At 40.2% G+C, this 17,612-nt stretch overlaps 1 protein-coding gene across 1 annotated transcript; it reads right to left on the bottom strand.

Moving 5' to 3' along the window:
- Positions 1 to 15,825: 15,825 nt before the first annotated feature.
- On the bottom strand, positions 15,826 to 17,292 carry LOC143621433 (uncharacterized). The gene has a single exon (XM_077092856.1). It carries the CDS (start codon positions 17,290 to 17,292, stop codon positions 15,826 to 15,828), a length of 1,467 nt encoding a protein of 488 aa, XP_076948971.1.
- Positions 17,293 to 17,612: the final 320 nt, after the last annotated feature.

The raw sequence follows: 17,612 nt of genomic DNA, 5'->3' as shown, positions 1-17,612 counted from the left end.
ATGCTTACCTCTTTCATCATATTATTGACCGCCGATATCATTTTTTAATAATAAACAATGAAAATCAATATTTTGCGCGTACTTATACTAACCGTTACAAATTAGATATCGTTATGGACTACATTTCTCTTTTTGTACTTAGTGGATTAAATGTCTTGATATCTTATGAATAATATAATATTATATTAATTATAAAAAGAAATTAGAACTCTTAAATTGTAAGTCCTATCCAACATATTGATATTGTTAGGCCCGTATTTTAATTATACAATAAGAATACAATTTTTAATGTATTAGACTTGTTTGTTTGTGTTCATTTATGTTTATTTGTATTCGTTTACGTTTGCTCCATTATGTTAATATTTTTCAAATACTTCAATATTATTTACTGGATGAAAATGGTAAAATTTATAATCCCTATTCATGTAGTAACATCATTTTAAATCCATTCAATTTGAATTGGTATTTTCTCCATTACAATTATTGTGAAGAGACATATACAATCGTTAATCTTGGGCAGTTTCTTTGTGAAAATTTATGTATAGCCAAAAAAGGACCGCATTTAAAATCAAGTCAAGTTCTAATTATTCAAGTTGACTCTGTGGTAATACGATCAGCTAACCCTTATTTGGCTACTCAAGGAGCAACTGTTCCAGTTAGTTAAAAGAATGCAATTGGCTGATATTATGACGATACTAGGTAGTATAGATATCATTATGGGAGAAGTTGATCGTTAAAATGATAATTGATACAACAGAATTACAAGCTATCAATTCTTTTTCTAGTTTGGAATCCTTAAAAGAGGTTCAAAGGGGTCGTTCCCCACCCAGGAGCTACTTTACCATATTCAGAATTCAAGGGTTTTAATAAAGCCCCTACGGTAGTTCGTCTTGGGCCAGATTTAGAATCGTTCTCAACAGTTTATGTAACCATAAATCCTATTTTATTCATTGAAATCTGTTGACTTTGTATACCATCCCATTGTAAATAAACGATCTTATCATAGATCCATTGTGGTCTTGAAATCATATAATAATGGAAATGTACACGCGGTAGAAAAATTACGCCAATCGATCGAGATATGGTATGCCACAAGAGAATATTTGCGACAAGAAATGAATCCTAATTTTCGGATGACCGATCCTTTTAATCCAGTCCATATAATGTCTTTTTCGGGAGCCAGAGGAAATGCATCTCAGGCAGCCCCTTCTCATCAATGGGCTCCTGACGTATACGAAGGATTGCGGTTCGTTCGATAAATTCCTACCTCTCTATCTATCTCTGAGATGTTTGGATTTTTCAAAACTCCATGGACATGCAGGAGAGAAATGCTATCCCCACTCGGACCAAGATAGAACTTTTACTTGTTCAAATAACAATTAAGGTGAAGCAGGGTCAGGAACGACGAATCACTTTATGATAAACAGATCCGTTTTGCAAGTTCGTTATTACGGGTCGAATCAAAAATCTATTCAATTTAGAAATCATGAATTACCTCCTTGGTCCCACCCCCCTCTAAAAAAAAAGTCCTACGAACACGAACGGGAAGGATGAAAGCGAGTTGGTATGCTAATTCCTTATCTGCAAATCAGCCCTTCCCGTGGGTTATTTTCTCAACGAACCCATCCCGGAGATTCATCCTATATTCCTATATATTAATCGAGTCAAATTATTCCAGTAAATAACAGAATCGTGGATAGGAAACTCCAGTAGTGACCTACCCCAATTTATTGTAGAAATTTTCGGGATCAATGATTGGACCATGCAAACTAGAAATAATTTTTCTTGGATAAAGGAACAGATTACTCGATCTATTTCCGTATCGCTCATGATATATATAATAACTCGTACACCCATTTCAAATGCATATCCCATTTTTGCACAGCAGGGTTATGAAAATCGAATCAAAATATTTTTCAAATACTTCAATATTATTTACTGGATGGAAATGGTAAAATTTATAATCCCTATTCATGTAGTAACATCATTTTAAATCCATTCAATTTGAATTGGTATTTTCTCCATTACAATTATTGTGAAGAGACATATACAATCGTTAATCTTGGGCAGTTTCTTTGTGAAAAATTATGTATAGCCAAAAAAGGACCTCATTTAAAATCAGGTCAAGTTCTATTTATTCAAGTTGACTCTTTGGTAATACGATCAGCTAAGCCTTATTTGGCTACTCCAGGAGCTGGACAATTTCAAAAATATTTTTCAAATACTTCAATATTATTTACTGGATGAAAATGGTAAAATTTATAATCCCTATTCATGTAGTAACATCATTTTAAATCCATTCAATTTGAATTGGTATTTTCTCCATTACAATTATTGTGAAGAGACATATGCAATCGTTAATCTTGGGCAGTTTCTTTGTGAAAATTTATGTATAGCCAAAAAAGGACCGCATTTAAAATCAGGTCAAGTTCTAATTATTCAAGTTGACTCTGTGGTAATACGATCAGCTAAGCCTTATTTGGCTACTCCAGGAGCAACTGTTCATGGACATTATGGGGAAATCCTTTACGAAGGATCGAATCAAAAATCTATTCGATTTAGAAATCATGAATTACCTCCTTGGTCCCACCCCCCTCTAAAAAAAAGGCCTACGAACACGAACGGGAAGGATGAAAGCGAGTTGGTTGCTAATTCCTCATCTGCAAATCAGCCCTTCCCGTGGGTTATTTTCTCAACGAACCCATCCCGAAGATTCATCCTATATTCCTATATATTAATCGAGTCAAATTATTCTAGTAAATAACAGAATCGTGGAAAGGAAACTCCAGTAGTGACCTACCCAATTTATTGTAGAAATTTTCGGGATCAATGATTGGACCATGCAAACTAGAAATAATTTTTCTTGGATAAAGGAACAGATTACTCGATCTATTTCCGTATCGCTCATGATATATATAATAACTCGTACACCCATTTCAAATGCATATCCCATTTTTGCACAAATGGACAATTTCAAAAATATTTTTCAAATACTTCAATATTATTTACTGGATGAAAATGGTAAAATTTATAATCCCTATTCATGTAGTAACATCATTTTAAATCCATTCAATTTGAATTAGTATTTTCTCCATTACAATTATTGTGAAGAGACATATACAATCGTTAATCTTGGGCAGTTTCTTTGTGAAAATTTAAGTATAGCCAAAAAAGGACCGCATTTAAAATCAGGTCAAGTTCTAATTGTTCAAGTTGACTCTGTGGTAATACGATCAGCTAAGCCTTATTTGGCTACTCCAGGAGCAACTGTTCATGGACATTATGGGGAAATCCTTTACGAAGGATCGAATCAAAAATCTATTCGATTTAGAAATCATGAATTACCTCCTTGGTCCCACCCCCCTCTAAAAAAAAGGCCTACGAACACGAACGGGAAGGATGAAAGCGAGTTGGTTGCTAATTCCTCATCTGCAAATCAGCCCTTCCCGTGGGTTATTTTCTCAACGAACCCATCCCTGAGATTCATCCTATATTCCTATATATTAATCGAGTCAAATTATTCCAGTAAATAACAGAATCGTGGAAAGGAAACTCCAGTAGTGACCTACCCCAATTTATTGTAGAAATTTTCGGGATCAATGATTGGACCATGCAAACTAGAAATAATTTTTCTTGGATAAAGGAACAGATTACTCGATCTATTTCCGTATCGCTCATGATATATATAATAACTCGTACACCCATTTCAAATGCATATCCCATTTTTGCACAGCAGGGTTATGAAAATCGAATCAAAATATTTTTCAAATACTTCAATATTATTTACTGGATGGAAATGGTAAAATTTATAATCCCTATTCATGTAGTAACATCATTTTAAATCCATTCAATTTGAATTGGTATTTTCTCCATTACAATTATTGTGAAGAGACACATACAATCGTTAATTTTGGGCAGTTTCTTTGTGAAAATTTATGTATAGCCAAAAAAGGACCGCATTTAAAATCAGGTCAAGTTCTAATTATTCAAGTTGACTCTGTGGTAATACGATCAGCTAAGCCTTATTTGGCTACTCCAGGAGCAAATGTTCATGGACATTATGGGGAAATCCTTTACGAAGGATTATTTATGATCGTTTGTGAAATATCCATATATGTAGGTTCGTGAACTCTTCGTTTAGATTTTTAACAAACAAACATGAACATGCTGATGTTCTTAACGAACATGAAAAAATTGTATGATTAATTTTGGCAAATTGAAAATAAATAATCGCACATTTTGTGTGTTGGGCCGATAATAATCTCACATTTAATAATATCCGTCAACGGTCTGACTTTGTGACTATTTTTCTCTCAATGGACCTCTGTTAAAACACATAACGTCATTAAGTGTTTTATCGAATTTCAAACTGATGTTTTAGATCTTTTGATCGTAAGAAGAATGCGAGTCGAATGATGTAAAATTTATCTCGAAACGGTGATTCAAATGGCTTGATTTTTGTCAATTGAAAATTCAAACACGTGAGTTGAAAGACTGTTTCGTCATTTGGATCACCGTTTTAATATAAATTTTACATTAGTCGACTCGTATTACTCTTTTGATCAAAATCTTTAAAACATAGTTTTAAAAAACATGAAGTATAATTTATTAATGATTAACTATTTTGAGTGAAATAAGTATAATAAAAAATGCTTATTATAATAGCACATAATTATGATACAAATTATGATACAAAGTAATTAAGGTAAATCCGATCCAAATGAGAAATATAAATATCCTTATATTATATGTTAGTTTTAAAATACATTTTAAAAAAACAATATAAAAAAGTTACATTTTATTAAACAACCAATCATGATCTAGTGTTAAGGTACTTGAGTGGTATTCAAAGTGTCTAGGGTTTAAATCTTCCTAGGTAAACGTAGAGGGGGAGGACTGAGGAGGGGGTTGTTCTTGGGATACAAACAATTTGGGATACCTCAAATTCATTTTTTAGATCCGTCAAATGTTTTAGATGGTATTAAAAAAGTACTCCTTTCGTCTTATTAAATTATCTATATTTTTTATTTGTTCTATTATAAATTTCAACTTTCAAAATTTATTAGCCAATTTTCAAGTTTATCCTTAAACACACACAACTAGCATTAATAAATAATATTGATAGACCTAAATACTAAGTTATAATTTGGTTAACAAAAAAAAAATAATTATTTAATTTACCTTAACTTTATATTTTTAAAACAATAACACTTTTAATAATAGGACGGAAAAAGAACTTTTAAAACTTCATACAGACATACACTATATTAATTAAAATAATTAAAGTGACATGAATTATGTGAAGAATAATTATAGATAGCAAGTGACGTGACATAAGCGATGACGTTGGAAATGGTTATTTTTTTTTTTTTTTGAAAATTGACTTTCATTAAAAACAAACACAACCAACGACTATCACCAAGACGGAGAAAGACGCCGAAAGCCAAAAACCAAAAACAACAATCACGTTACATCAAATAAACACCATCTTTTCCAATCCACTACCCCTATCTTAGATCTATTTTTGTACCAAAGAAAACCCAAAGATTTTATATCCGCAACCATTTCTACCACCTTAGTGTTCTTGCCCGAAAAAATCTTTTCATTCCTAGCCCGCCAAATCCTCCAACAAGTAATGATGACAATGCCATGAATAATCAATCTCTTGTTCCCCGTCGCACCACTAACCTTATGCACTTCCACCAAATCATTGACATGGAAAACAAAAGATCTAGGGATGTTGCACCATGAACCAATCGCATTCCAAACGACCATAGAAATGAAACACCCGGTTAACAAGTGCTCGAGCGATTCCTCATTACTCTCACATAAAGCGCAACTATGATCATCACAATGCAAATGACGTCTAGCTAAAGCCTCCTTGGTTGGAAGACGATCCAGAACGGCCCTCCACATAAAAATATTACATTTTTTCGGGACCCAATCGCTCCATTGAAAACCGAAACTCCCAGCATCCACAACGGACCACACCATCCATCTTTTAATCGACGAAACCTCGAACTCTTTGCAGCTACCAACCGCCCAAGACCATGAATCTTCACGGTCAACCATCACCACCCCTTGAAGGAGATCTTCCAACTTTTGCTTCTCGATCACCTCCTGTTGGGAGCAAGGAGCTCTAAGCCAATCCCACACAATGCGACGAGAGGATCCAGTGACCACCAACCGATCTGCTAACAAGACATTTTTATGTTTTTCTATCGCATATAAGGACGGATACTTGTCCATAATCGGCGCCGAACCCAACCACAAATCCATCCAAAACCGAACTTGGCGACCATTCCCAACTGTGGCCCGGATCACTCTATTAAAACCCACACCATCAACCTTAAATTTGTTCCAAAACATAACACAATTCTTCCAAACCCCGGGAACCCCATTATTAACCGGAGCAAGCCCCCAACAGCGCGAGGACCCGTGAATAGACAACACTACTCTTCTCCACGTCGAGTGATGATCGTTTAGAAATCTCCCAAGCCATTTAGTAATCAGCGCTTGATTATTAACCTCTAAACGAGCGATACCTAAACCCCCTTCTTTTATAGGTTTGGTGACTACCTCCCAAGCCACCTATGACATCTTCTTCACTTCATCCGAACCACCCCATAAGAACCTTCTCATCAAAGCTTCTAAATCATTGATAACCTTCTTGGGTGCCTTAAAAAGCGAAAAATAATAAGTGGGAAGACTATCCAGCACCGATTTAATAAGGGTTAACCGACCGGCAATAGATAACGAATTAACTTTCCATTTAGAAAGCCTCTTCTTGAACTTGGACACAACCGGTTCCCAATTAACCACCCTATTCATGTTAGCGCCAACCATAATCCCTAGATAAAAAAACGGGATTCTACCCGGCTTACAACCCATGAAACCAGCTTGGATATCGATCTCACCATCTTCTACACCTACTCCAAATAACACTGATTTATGGAGATTAATCTTTAGCCCCGAACACAAGTAAAATATGCGAAGAATACGTTTCAAGTTATCAAAATTAAAAGAAGACCACTCTCCCATAATCATAGCATCATCCGCATAAAAAAGATGGGATAAAGTAGGACCTTCATTAGGAAGAGTAATACCATGAAACGCACCTATATCACAGGCTTGTTTCAACATACCTGAAAAAGCCTCCATCAGAATAATAAAAAGAAAAGGCGATAGCGGGTCACCTTGACGAATGCCTTTATGACACCCAAATTCGAATGTAGGAGATCCATTAACAAGAACAGATGATCTGGTCGCCAACAAAATACCACTAATCCAATCACACCAGACCGAAGGAAAACCCATCTGAGAAAGAACCGACAACAAGAACTCCCAATTCACATTATCATAGGCTTTATCGAAGTCAATCTTGAACATAAAAATTCTTCTCTCCCTCTTCTTAGCCCAAGCAATAACCTCATTAGCCACCAAAGGGCCATCGAGAATATATCTCCCGGATAAGAAAGCCGACTGATGCTCTGAGACAATCTTATTCATAACCGTTTTGAGTCGATTCACTAACACCTTCGACACAGTCTTTAAAATACAACCAATGAGACTTATCGGTCTAAAATCCCCCAAAGATGACGGATTGTTTACCTTAGGAATTAAGGTGATAAAAGACGATCCAACCCCCGAGCAAAAACTTTTAACACTATGAAAATGATCAAGAATATCCGCAAAATCCTTCTCGAACAACTCCCAAAAAAACCGAATGAACCTAAAATTAAAACCATCCGGCCCGGGAGCTTTGTCACTACCGCATTCAAAAACCGCCTTCTTGATCTCATGCACGGAAAAAATCACTGATCAAAAAATCCGCCTCCACCGAAGACAAGACCGAAAACCCATATCCAATCAACCGAGGCCGATGTGTAATAGATTCTTTAAACTTACCAGCAAAGAAACGCAAAACTTCCTTTTTAATGAGAACCGGGTTTGTTTCCCACGCCCCATTCACTTCCAAACCCGGAAAATAATTTGAAGCTTTACGTTTATTAATAAAACCGTGAAAAAATCGAGAATTTTCGTCTCCATGAATCGCCCAATTACACCGAGCCTTTTGCTTCAAATCCTGGTAATAATGATTATCCAACTCGCCTAGCCGTCTTTTAATTTCGCTTAAAGACCATGTCTCTTCTTCCAACAAATCCCGAACCTCTATGGTTTGGTCCAAATCACGCAACTCTTGCTCCAATAAAACTTTTTCCTCCTTTTCTTTGGCTTTACAATCGATCGCCCATCTAGAGATAGCATCACGCAAAGCTTTAAATTTATACAACAATCTCGCATCCGGAGAACCATGAAACGAGCCATCAACAAGCGTCTTCTTAACCAACGTCCCAAAATCTTCTCTACCAAGCCATGAATTGAAAAACCTAAACGGTTTGGGACCATAGTTCTTGGAAGAACCAATTTTCAAAACCAACGGACTATGATCCGGCTTATTCCTTTCGAGAGCAATATACTCCGCACACGGCCATTCCATAAAGAAATCCCAATTAACGAAGATTCTGTCAATACGGCTTAATTTATTTCCTGCAACAAAAGTAAAACGCCTCCTTTTCAAGGAGTACTCGTAAAGATTCGAATCATCAATGAAATCGTTAAACTCATTGGCCTCACCCACATTAAACAAAGAATTCCGCTATCCTCGGCACACCGAACCGAGTTAAAATCTCCTGCCACAATCCACCTCCCATTACCCTCCCCGATCAAATCACGAATTTCCTCCAAAGTGCTCGTTTAGTAACTAGATTTTGAGGAGAATAAACATTGAGAATATGAAACAAGCTACTCTTTCCTTTCACAGTGCCCGAAACTAGAAGCCAATTATTATTCTTGACCACCCTTTCCATACGAAAGACTTGGGAATCCCAGATCGATAATAACCCACCCGACCTTCCAGACGAAGGAACCCAATCAAATGAATACTCACCATAACCCCAAAACCGTCCCACATCCACAGAATCCAAGGAAACAAATTGCGACTCTTGTAAAACAATAAAACTAACCTCATGATGGACTCGAAGACCTCGAATCCAATCGGCTTTGCTAGAACTCCCTAACCCACGAATGTTCAAAGAAAAAACATTCATTGAACACCTTCTTGATAGCCTTCGGAAACAAGAACCTCTTTAACATTAGAAACAAAATCTTGCAAATTCTTAACACCTAACGCCTTACTCAACTCAATGGTCTTCTCCAACTCCACCTCAATCGGACCTTGGTGTTGCACCGGATCAATACCTCTACCAATCATCGAGGGCTCCGCAGTCTCTCCCTCGATGTCTCGAACCACCTCCGTATTAGTAGACAGCCCTTTGTTAAGATCCGGTGTTAAGAACACTCCTTCAACACCTGTCTCGATACCCCTAGTAACATCCGAAGGCACGTGCATAATACCGATAAACCTATCAAGATCAAACATATCTTTATCCTCCCTTGGTCTCTTCTTAGGACGCTCCCTAGAACCACTACCCCCACTCCGATTAGAAAATAAAGACTTCCGTCTGAACTTCTTATGTCCCTTGCTTTTCAACACAGAAACATTTGTACTATCAACGTTACCATTCTCGACCGCCTCCTCATTAGAATGATCATAAGAGTTCGAAAACTCACCGACCATCACGTTTGAATTATCGTTCACACAACCATCCAACCCATTAACAACATGTTCCCTGACAGAAACTTCATTAGCTTGAGAACATTCACCCTCTTCACGATGCACATTATGAAACTTATCCTGCACAATATTATCATCACACTTATCCTCCTCCGGTAAAACGGAACCATCATCCTCTTCATACTCTACTACACATTCCGGTATCCATTCCCCAACATCTTCATCCACCCACACTTTAAAAATTTTTCCCCTCCAATTAATGTCCACCCGATCCACAATCCGTTTGCACTCTTTACTCAACACACCGATGAGAGTATATGATAAGTTGTTCTCTTCACCTGATAAGGAAGCCGATTGAACCACCTTGCCAAATCTGCTTCCAATCAAATCGAATACCTCGTCTAACACCAACTGAGCCGGAACCCCATGAACTTGGAGCCAGGCGATCCGACCCTCCTCCACACTAGTTCTATCAGACCAAGGTTCTAAAAACTCAAACCAGTCGACCATTTGTCTTTGTCATTCAGGAAGGCATCCCTATCCCCACTAACGTAGAATACCAACACCACTGAAAGCCCTCCCAGATACTTAATATCTAATGATCTCCAACCATTCTTCCGAACCAACTTTTTCAAAGAAGTTAACGTGTGAAGATTCACCACCCTCCCCGTAAGAGCACATCCCTTCCAATGAGAAAACCGTTCCATCGAATCATCCACCTTAATCTCATCTACTTTGTTCCGATTTAACAAAGAATCAACAAAGGAACGCCCATTACCAACTGATGCATAAAGAACCCCATTCCTATCGGATCCTTCGGAACTAGGGTTTGCTTGACCACTAGGTTTTGCATGGCTATTAACAGGAACCAAAGCCGTCTTCCTCCTATTACCAGAATCGGGTCTATCTAGTTTCTCACCATCCACAAACCGAGCAATCGCAATAAACAACTTATACGAACCGATCCATACATCTGATAACTCATCTCCCAACCGTTTGACATCTTTCACCTCGAAAAACGATACGAAAGCAAACCTCTTGCCCCATTTATCCAGCTTCCTAGCTATATAGGAACCTTCGTAACGACCAAAGCTACCCATAACATCTTTTAAGTCTTGCGAAGAACACTTTGGGGGAATGGTTAATTATGTTGAGATTCTACAAATGAAGGCCGGTTTACGTAATCGGTGACGTTGAGGGTCAACATAAGGGTCCACGGTCAAGGTTGTTGTGATCTGTGCTACAAGCTTCGGTCTCAATAATTACTAGATTCAACGACTATTCCGCCGCCAGGCCCCTCTCATGTGCATGAAGTTTCTACTTCACTCTTATTTTTTATGAAGAGGCTATTATCTCAAATTTGATGATCCGATGATTGAATCATTTGAAATCAAAAGTTATGTGTGTTTTCAAACCTTTAAATATATCAAAGACTATTGTTTGAAACCTCAAATGAACCTAGATTATTGTGTAGGAATAATGTATGTGAGTGGTTGATTATGAGAAGTTTCTTTGGAGAATTCAGAGACAGATGATTGATCTATAAAATGAATAGTCTGGTTTCTTCTATCCTTTACAACATACAAATTTCTCAACATATAGGGTTCAAAGGGAATCTCCTCCCCTTGACTGTTATCTGGGGACACCTCCTATTATCCAGCGGTTTTTACCCTTCCCCTTGACTTAAGCAGGCTTCTCTCTTTTATCCGCCAGACGATTCCCTTTTGCCTCAGTCATGCGTCATCCTGACTTGATGCTTCCAGCTCCAAAAGGGACCCTTCGTTCGTTGACTTGTCTTTTTGTCCTTGAAGGGCTTCGGGCTTTCAGGACTGGGCTTGCTTCCTTGGACCTCTTGTGGCTTGGATCCCATATAATCTCTTCAAGTCCCCTAGTCTATTACTCATGTTATTTATGACATGGGCAATAGACTTAATTCTTGACCCACAATTTCATGTTCTTTTTGGTCTTTGTATTCGTTGGGCCCCTGGATTATTGATTTGTATGAGATGGGCCTCTCATAGATGTATGATCGTCGCCGTCCTAGCCTGATTGATTATGAAGGCGGTAAAAAGATGTGGTGGAGATTGAATTACACGCTTTTTCACGCAGTGACTAATATCCTGTTCCTTGGTGTCCCATCTCATAAATCACCCGCTTCCTTTTACTTTTCTCTCTCACATTATTCCGACGACCTTTCCCTTTCCATTTGGCTTACAACCTTCGATCAGATTAGTGCTCTTTTCCTTTGATCTTATCTCTTCTCCTTCGCCATGAGCCGTGAAGGCTTGTCTTCGATAACCTCTATCCTCACCCAGGATCAGATGCTTCAGATATGTGCTTGTTACCAAGTACCTTTGTCCTTATCACCTGTTTTACCCTAACCCCACGTGACGGCTCTCAGTTGTCCGAGTTGCTCACTGATAAGTGGGTGTTTGGTTGTGACTAATAGTTAATAATATTGCATTTTTAGTTTAAATATTTGTTGGAATGCAGTTACTTTGAGTTGTTTTTATATTTTGCGGACTATAATAAAAACGAGTTAAAAATGGAGTTTGTAAGCTAAAGTTGAGACAACGATTATATACATATATGAAGTATAACTCATTATTATTATTATTATTATTATTATTATTATTATTATTATTATTATTATTATTATTATCTAATATGGTATTTGTAATTTGCTTCACTGGTTATGGAGACATAATATGTTAATATATATATATATATATATATATATATATATACTATTAGTTGTTGGTTATGTGGTGCAGGTGATACTGCTCAAAACAAATATGTAGTGAGAATTAATAAACTTGGAGTCTTTGGGCTTGGCAATTGAAAACACGAGAATGAAAGACACTCACCTTGTATACCAAAACCATAGAATGTGCCAATGTTTGTTACCCTTTGACGGAATTTCAATTAGTTTTGTTAAAGTTTCATAAACTAAGATTCGATCAGGTTCACCCCTTAGGTTTTTTTGCGTGTGACCCACTTTGAAATGGCATGGGCTATGGAGGGCTTCGCAACCGTACCTCTGTTTCGTCGGTTTTACCGTTTGAAGGTGGACGGTGATTGGTTCACCTTTGAACGCCGTCCCGTGAACAAATATCCCTCATGTTGTTCAAAGATGCCCACTGGGTTCAGCCCCAAGGAGTGGAAGAACAGTTTCTTCTTTGTGTCTCTTAATTTTGCTCCGGGCTTCCGTAGCCGACGACGTACGGATCCTCTCATTCATGATATGCATCCTCGACCTCCGATTCCTCAAGACGATTTATACAGATTGTTGATTAGCAACCCCACTGAAGCCATGACTTATCCTGAACCCTTGTTATGTATGGCTGGATTGAGCCGGATATGGTCAGATCCTTCTACTCGTCCGGCCATATTCGACGGCGACCGAGGTTTCTGACCTCTTGTTTTTCTTTATGCTTGCTTATTTGTCATTTTGGTGTTTCTAACTTGTTACCTCCTTTGTGCAGAAATGAGTCTAAAAGAGGCTTTGTTGAAAGGTCCCCTGAAGGCTGCTTCCTTCATGTCGGTTCCCGTAACTCCTCCAGCTAGCTCGGAGACCAAGTCCGCTTCCTCAGGTCATCCTGCTCCAGTTATCCATATTGATGCATCAGATACCCCCAAACAGAAAAATGCTTTGGCCAACGTTTATGGAGCCTCTATGAAGAACCGCTTAAGGAGTTCAAAACGACCTTACCTGGGCCAATCGTCCTCGTCCCGTCCAGCGATCTCTTCTGTCGAGCATGTACACTTAGAAGAGGATTTCGAATTTCCCATGGTTACTCCTGCTGATATGCATGCATCTGTTGGGTCCGATAAGGCTCAGTTCGATTCCCCTGGCAAACGTCTTGAAGGATCCGGCCCCGCCCCTCAAAGTTCACCCGTCCTAAATACGGAGGGGTCGGATAACGACCCCGTGTTCGTTCCCCCATGGGGTTTGAAGATTGGGGCATCCGTCATGACGCCTCTGCAAGCGCATGATTTCCTTTCCTGTGCCATCCCTCCCGTCGACTCGACTAACATTCGAGATTTGGACCGGGACCGCTTGATTGGTGATTTTGGGACCCATTTATATAGAGCTCTGGCACTTGGGGCAGCCGCTCGTCAAACCATTATTGATGATGGCCAGGTGTTGCTGCAACTGAAAGAAGAAATTCACAGGCTTGAGCAGCTGAACGAGAAAAATCACGGGAAAATTCAACGTCTGAGACAGCAAGTTCTTCTGGCTCAGGAGGAAGCTGCCCGGTTGGGTGTGGAGCTATCAAAAGCCCGAGTTGAGCATGATAAGGTTTTGGAGGTACCCGTATCTTCTTCTCTTCTTTTCTTCTTGTTTCTTTGCATTAGTCTATAGGACTTATCTGTTTTCTGGTATCTTTTGTTGATAGTTGGAAGCTAGTTTTAAGAAGGTGTGTGAGGAGAACGAGAGGTTGAAGAGTGAGGTTGAAGCGAATCGTGTTCACAAAGATAGGTTGATCGGGGAACTCCAGAAGAAATACGACAAGATGGAGCAGGCGTTCAAGAGTTCCCAAGCTGACCGGGTATGGATGGTATCTGAAGGGTTCAAGCTGGTCTTTGGCCGGGCCGGTCTTGCCTTGAGACTTGTTTGGTTAGAGATGCTATGACTTGTGCTGTTTTTTCTCCAGGATATCAAAGTGGTTTAAGGAAAGGTTATGAGTTCCAAGCTCAGGGCATTCCCCTTGCTGAAACACCCACCTATTCCGAGACCATGGAGGCGGAGGCTGAGGCGGCTTTTGGTACCTACGTTGCTTATGAGCCTCCGTTTCTGGAGCAGCTTTCAGCTGTCCCTGACATATCGGTGGAGGAGATTCGGTACATGTCCTTGGTAGTTGACCCTCTCACTCCCTCTCCCCAAGGATGATCATGGACTTACTCAGATCACTATGGCTTTTGAAAAACTCTCTTTCCTTTTGCTGTTTTTGTTTACTTGTTGTTCGTAAAAGCGCTCGTATGTGTTAGCCCCTGGGGGCCTTGTACTTTTTGATGCAACTGATATTTTCCCCCTTTAGGGGTTGGACTTTGTTTGCCACTGAGGTGGTTTGGTAGTTTCAAACATTTGACCCGTGCTGTATTTAGGGATTTGGTTATGTTTTTAATCCCGCCTGGTTGCTTAGGACTGTTTGATCATTTGGTTTCACTTGACAAGTTTTTTGGTTAACCATGTAGCCTATCAGCGAGGCCTCCCTCCCATACTTTTGTGATGGAGGGGTGTTTGCTAATTTTTGTTTAGTAATTATCTCGGAGACGGATTCTTTGGTTAAATAGTTAAGTTTCCCAGAGAAAGCATAAGGAACGTTTAATTTCATATGTTAGACATTAAGTCGCGTTGCGTAGATTGATTACAAAAAGATAAGGAATCAACGCCCTATTACATGGATTCCCTCTCGGAGAGATGATTATTAGAATGTGACGTAGTCACCCAAAGGAGTGCAGTCAGATATCACAAAACATTATCGGGAAGCTCTTTGCATTTTCTCCTTTCTTCACTCCCTTGACTGAGGCTCTCAAGCATAGTACTTACCCAGTTGCATGGCATTCCACATACGGGGTACTTCCTCTCCCGTATGGTATGAGCTTGTAGGCTCCCTTCTCTCCTGCCCAAATGATTTGATAGGGTCCCTCCCATCGAGGTCCTAACTTCCCCTGATTTTCTTGTCTACTGGCCTCATTTTCTCGCAGGATCAGATCTCCCACCTTGAATTTCACTTCCCTCACCTTTGCATTGTAGTACTTATCCATTGTCTTCTTGTATTCAACTTCTCGCCGTGCTGCTGCCTCCCTTCTTTCCTCGGCAAAATTCAAATTTAACCTGAGATCCCCTTCATTCTCTTCCTCACTCAGACGCGTCCGATGTGTGGGGGCGTTTATCTCCACCGGTATCATTGCTTCGGTGCCGTAGGTCAAGCTAAAAGGTGTTTCCCCATGGCTGACCTTCAGGATGGTTCGATGGGCCCATAAGACGTGTGGCAGTTCTTCGACCCACGAACCCCGTTCTCTTCCTAGACGGCTGGAGATACCCTCCACGATGCTTCGATTAGCTCTTTCTACTTGCCCGTTCGCCTGGGGATGCGCAAATGATGTGAAAACCAGCTTGATGTGCAACTGTTCACACCATTCTCGAAAGGTTCCTCCTTCAAATTGCTTCCCATTGTCACTCACAATGGTGTGGGGTATTCCGAAGCGACACACAATGTTCTCCCACACAAACTTTTTGACCTGTTGCCTGTGATCGTGGCCAAGGGCTTCGCCTCGACCCACTTAGAGAAGTAGTCGATAGCCACCACGAGGAACTTAGCCTTGCCTGATCCCTCCGGGAAAGGACCAACAATGTCAATGCCCCATTTTCGAAAGGGCCAGGAAGAACTGACCGGTACTGGGTTGAGCTTTGGCTTTCTGGTTACCGGGGCATAAATCTGGAAGCTATCACATTTTCGTATTTCTCGCAAAGCACTTTGAAACATAGCTGGCCAGTAATAACTGGCTCGCATGGCTCGGGCTGCTACCATTTTAGCTCCCATGTGCATTCCACATATCCCTTCGTGGATTTCCCGGATGATGTACTCTGCCTCCTCGTAGTCAATGCATTTCAGCGACGGACCCAAGTAGGACTTTCTGTAAAGGGCATCGTTTATCATCTCGTACTGCAGTGCCTTGATTCTCAGTCTCCGGGCTTCTTGTTTGCCCTCAGGTACGATTCCCTCTTGCAAATATCGGATGATGGGGGTCATCCAACTGTACCCGGATGTTTCCACGTTTCCGATTGTCCTTTTCAAGATGGATGGTTGTTCAATGGTGTCTACTCGGACCTCCTTTGCAAGGTGATCGAAGGCTACATAAGCTAACTTACTGAGTGCATCAGCTTTCTTATTTTGGCCTCGAGGGATGTGTATCACCTTTGCTTCTTGGAAACCTTGTAGCAACTCTTTCGTCTTCTTGAGGTACTCTATCATCTTGTGATCATTTGCCTCATAGTCCCCATTGACCTGGTTGGACACCAGCAAAGAATCCACGTGTGCCTGGATACGTTTGACCGACATTTTCTGTGCCACCCGGAGGCCAGCCAGTAGGGCTTCATACTCAGCCTCGTTGTTGGTGCTAGCAAAACTCAATCGTATGGCGTACATGAATTCGGTCCCCTCGGGGCTAACTAGTATCAAACCTGCCCCACTTCCATCTTCATTGGAAGCCCCGTCCGTGTGTAAGTTCAAGACTGGCTCATTTTGGTCTTTCAGGTGTTTCACCTCGGTGTCTCCTGGGGATGGGACTTTCTCGCTTCCCTCTGGTGTTTCCCGGGGAGGGACCTCCTCGATTTCAGATGTCGGAGCCTCGGTAAGGAAATCGGCTATCACTTGCCCCTTGAAGGCAGTTCTTGGTTTATATTCGATGGAGTATTCTCCCAGTTCTATAGCCCACTTGGCTAACCTTCCATATATCTCTAGCTTCATTAATATTCGTTGAAGGGGCTTATCGGTCAACACTTGGACTTCATGTGCCTGGAAGTACCGTCTTAGCTTCCTGGCTGTGTAGACCAATGACAATACCAACTTCTCAATGGGGGAATATCTCTCTTCCGGGACCTTCAGGGTCCGGCTTACGAAGTATATAGGAATCTGAGCCTCCATTCTTTCTACCATCAGCACCGAACTAATGGTTTGGTTTGTGCAGGACAAATAGAGGGTCAACTTCTCTTCCGGTAATGGTGAAGTAATTAAAGGGAGTTCGCTCAAGTGTGACTTGAGTTCTTGGAAAGCCTCATCAGCTTCTGTGTCCCAACATAACTTATTCTTCTTCATACACCTTCTTAATACTGCCATAAAGGGGAGAGTTCGATCTGCGATCTTTCAGAGGAATCGGTTCAGGGTAACTAACCTCCCTTGTAGCCTTTGCACTTCCTTGATGTTCCTTGGGGGACCCATCTGAACTAGGGCTTCTATCTTCTCAG

Source organism: Bidens hawaiensis, unplaced genomic scaffold, assembly GCF_021521415.1.
Source record: "Bidens hawaiensis isolate Kalapana, Puna unplaced genomic scaffold, B.hawaiensis_p1.1 tig00002866_1, whole genome shotgun sequence".
NCBI classification, from domain to species: Eukaryota; Viridiplantae; Streptophyta; class Magnoliopsida; order Asterales; family Asteraceae; genus Bidens; species Bidens hawaiensis.
The sequence above is the reverse complement of the archived record's forward strand: the minus strand, read 5'-3'. Positions and strand labels throughout refer to the sequence as shown.

Excerpts from the sequence above, each read along its gene's own strand:
- LOC143621433 (XM_077092856.1), bottom strand. The coding sequence starts at position 17,292 with ATGGAGGCTCAGATTCCTATATACTTCGTAAGCCGGACCCTGAAGGTC.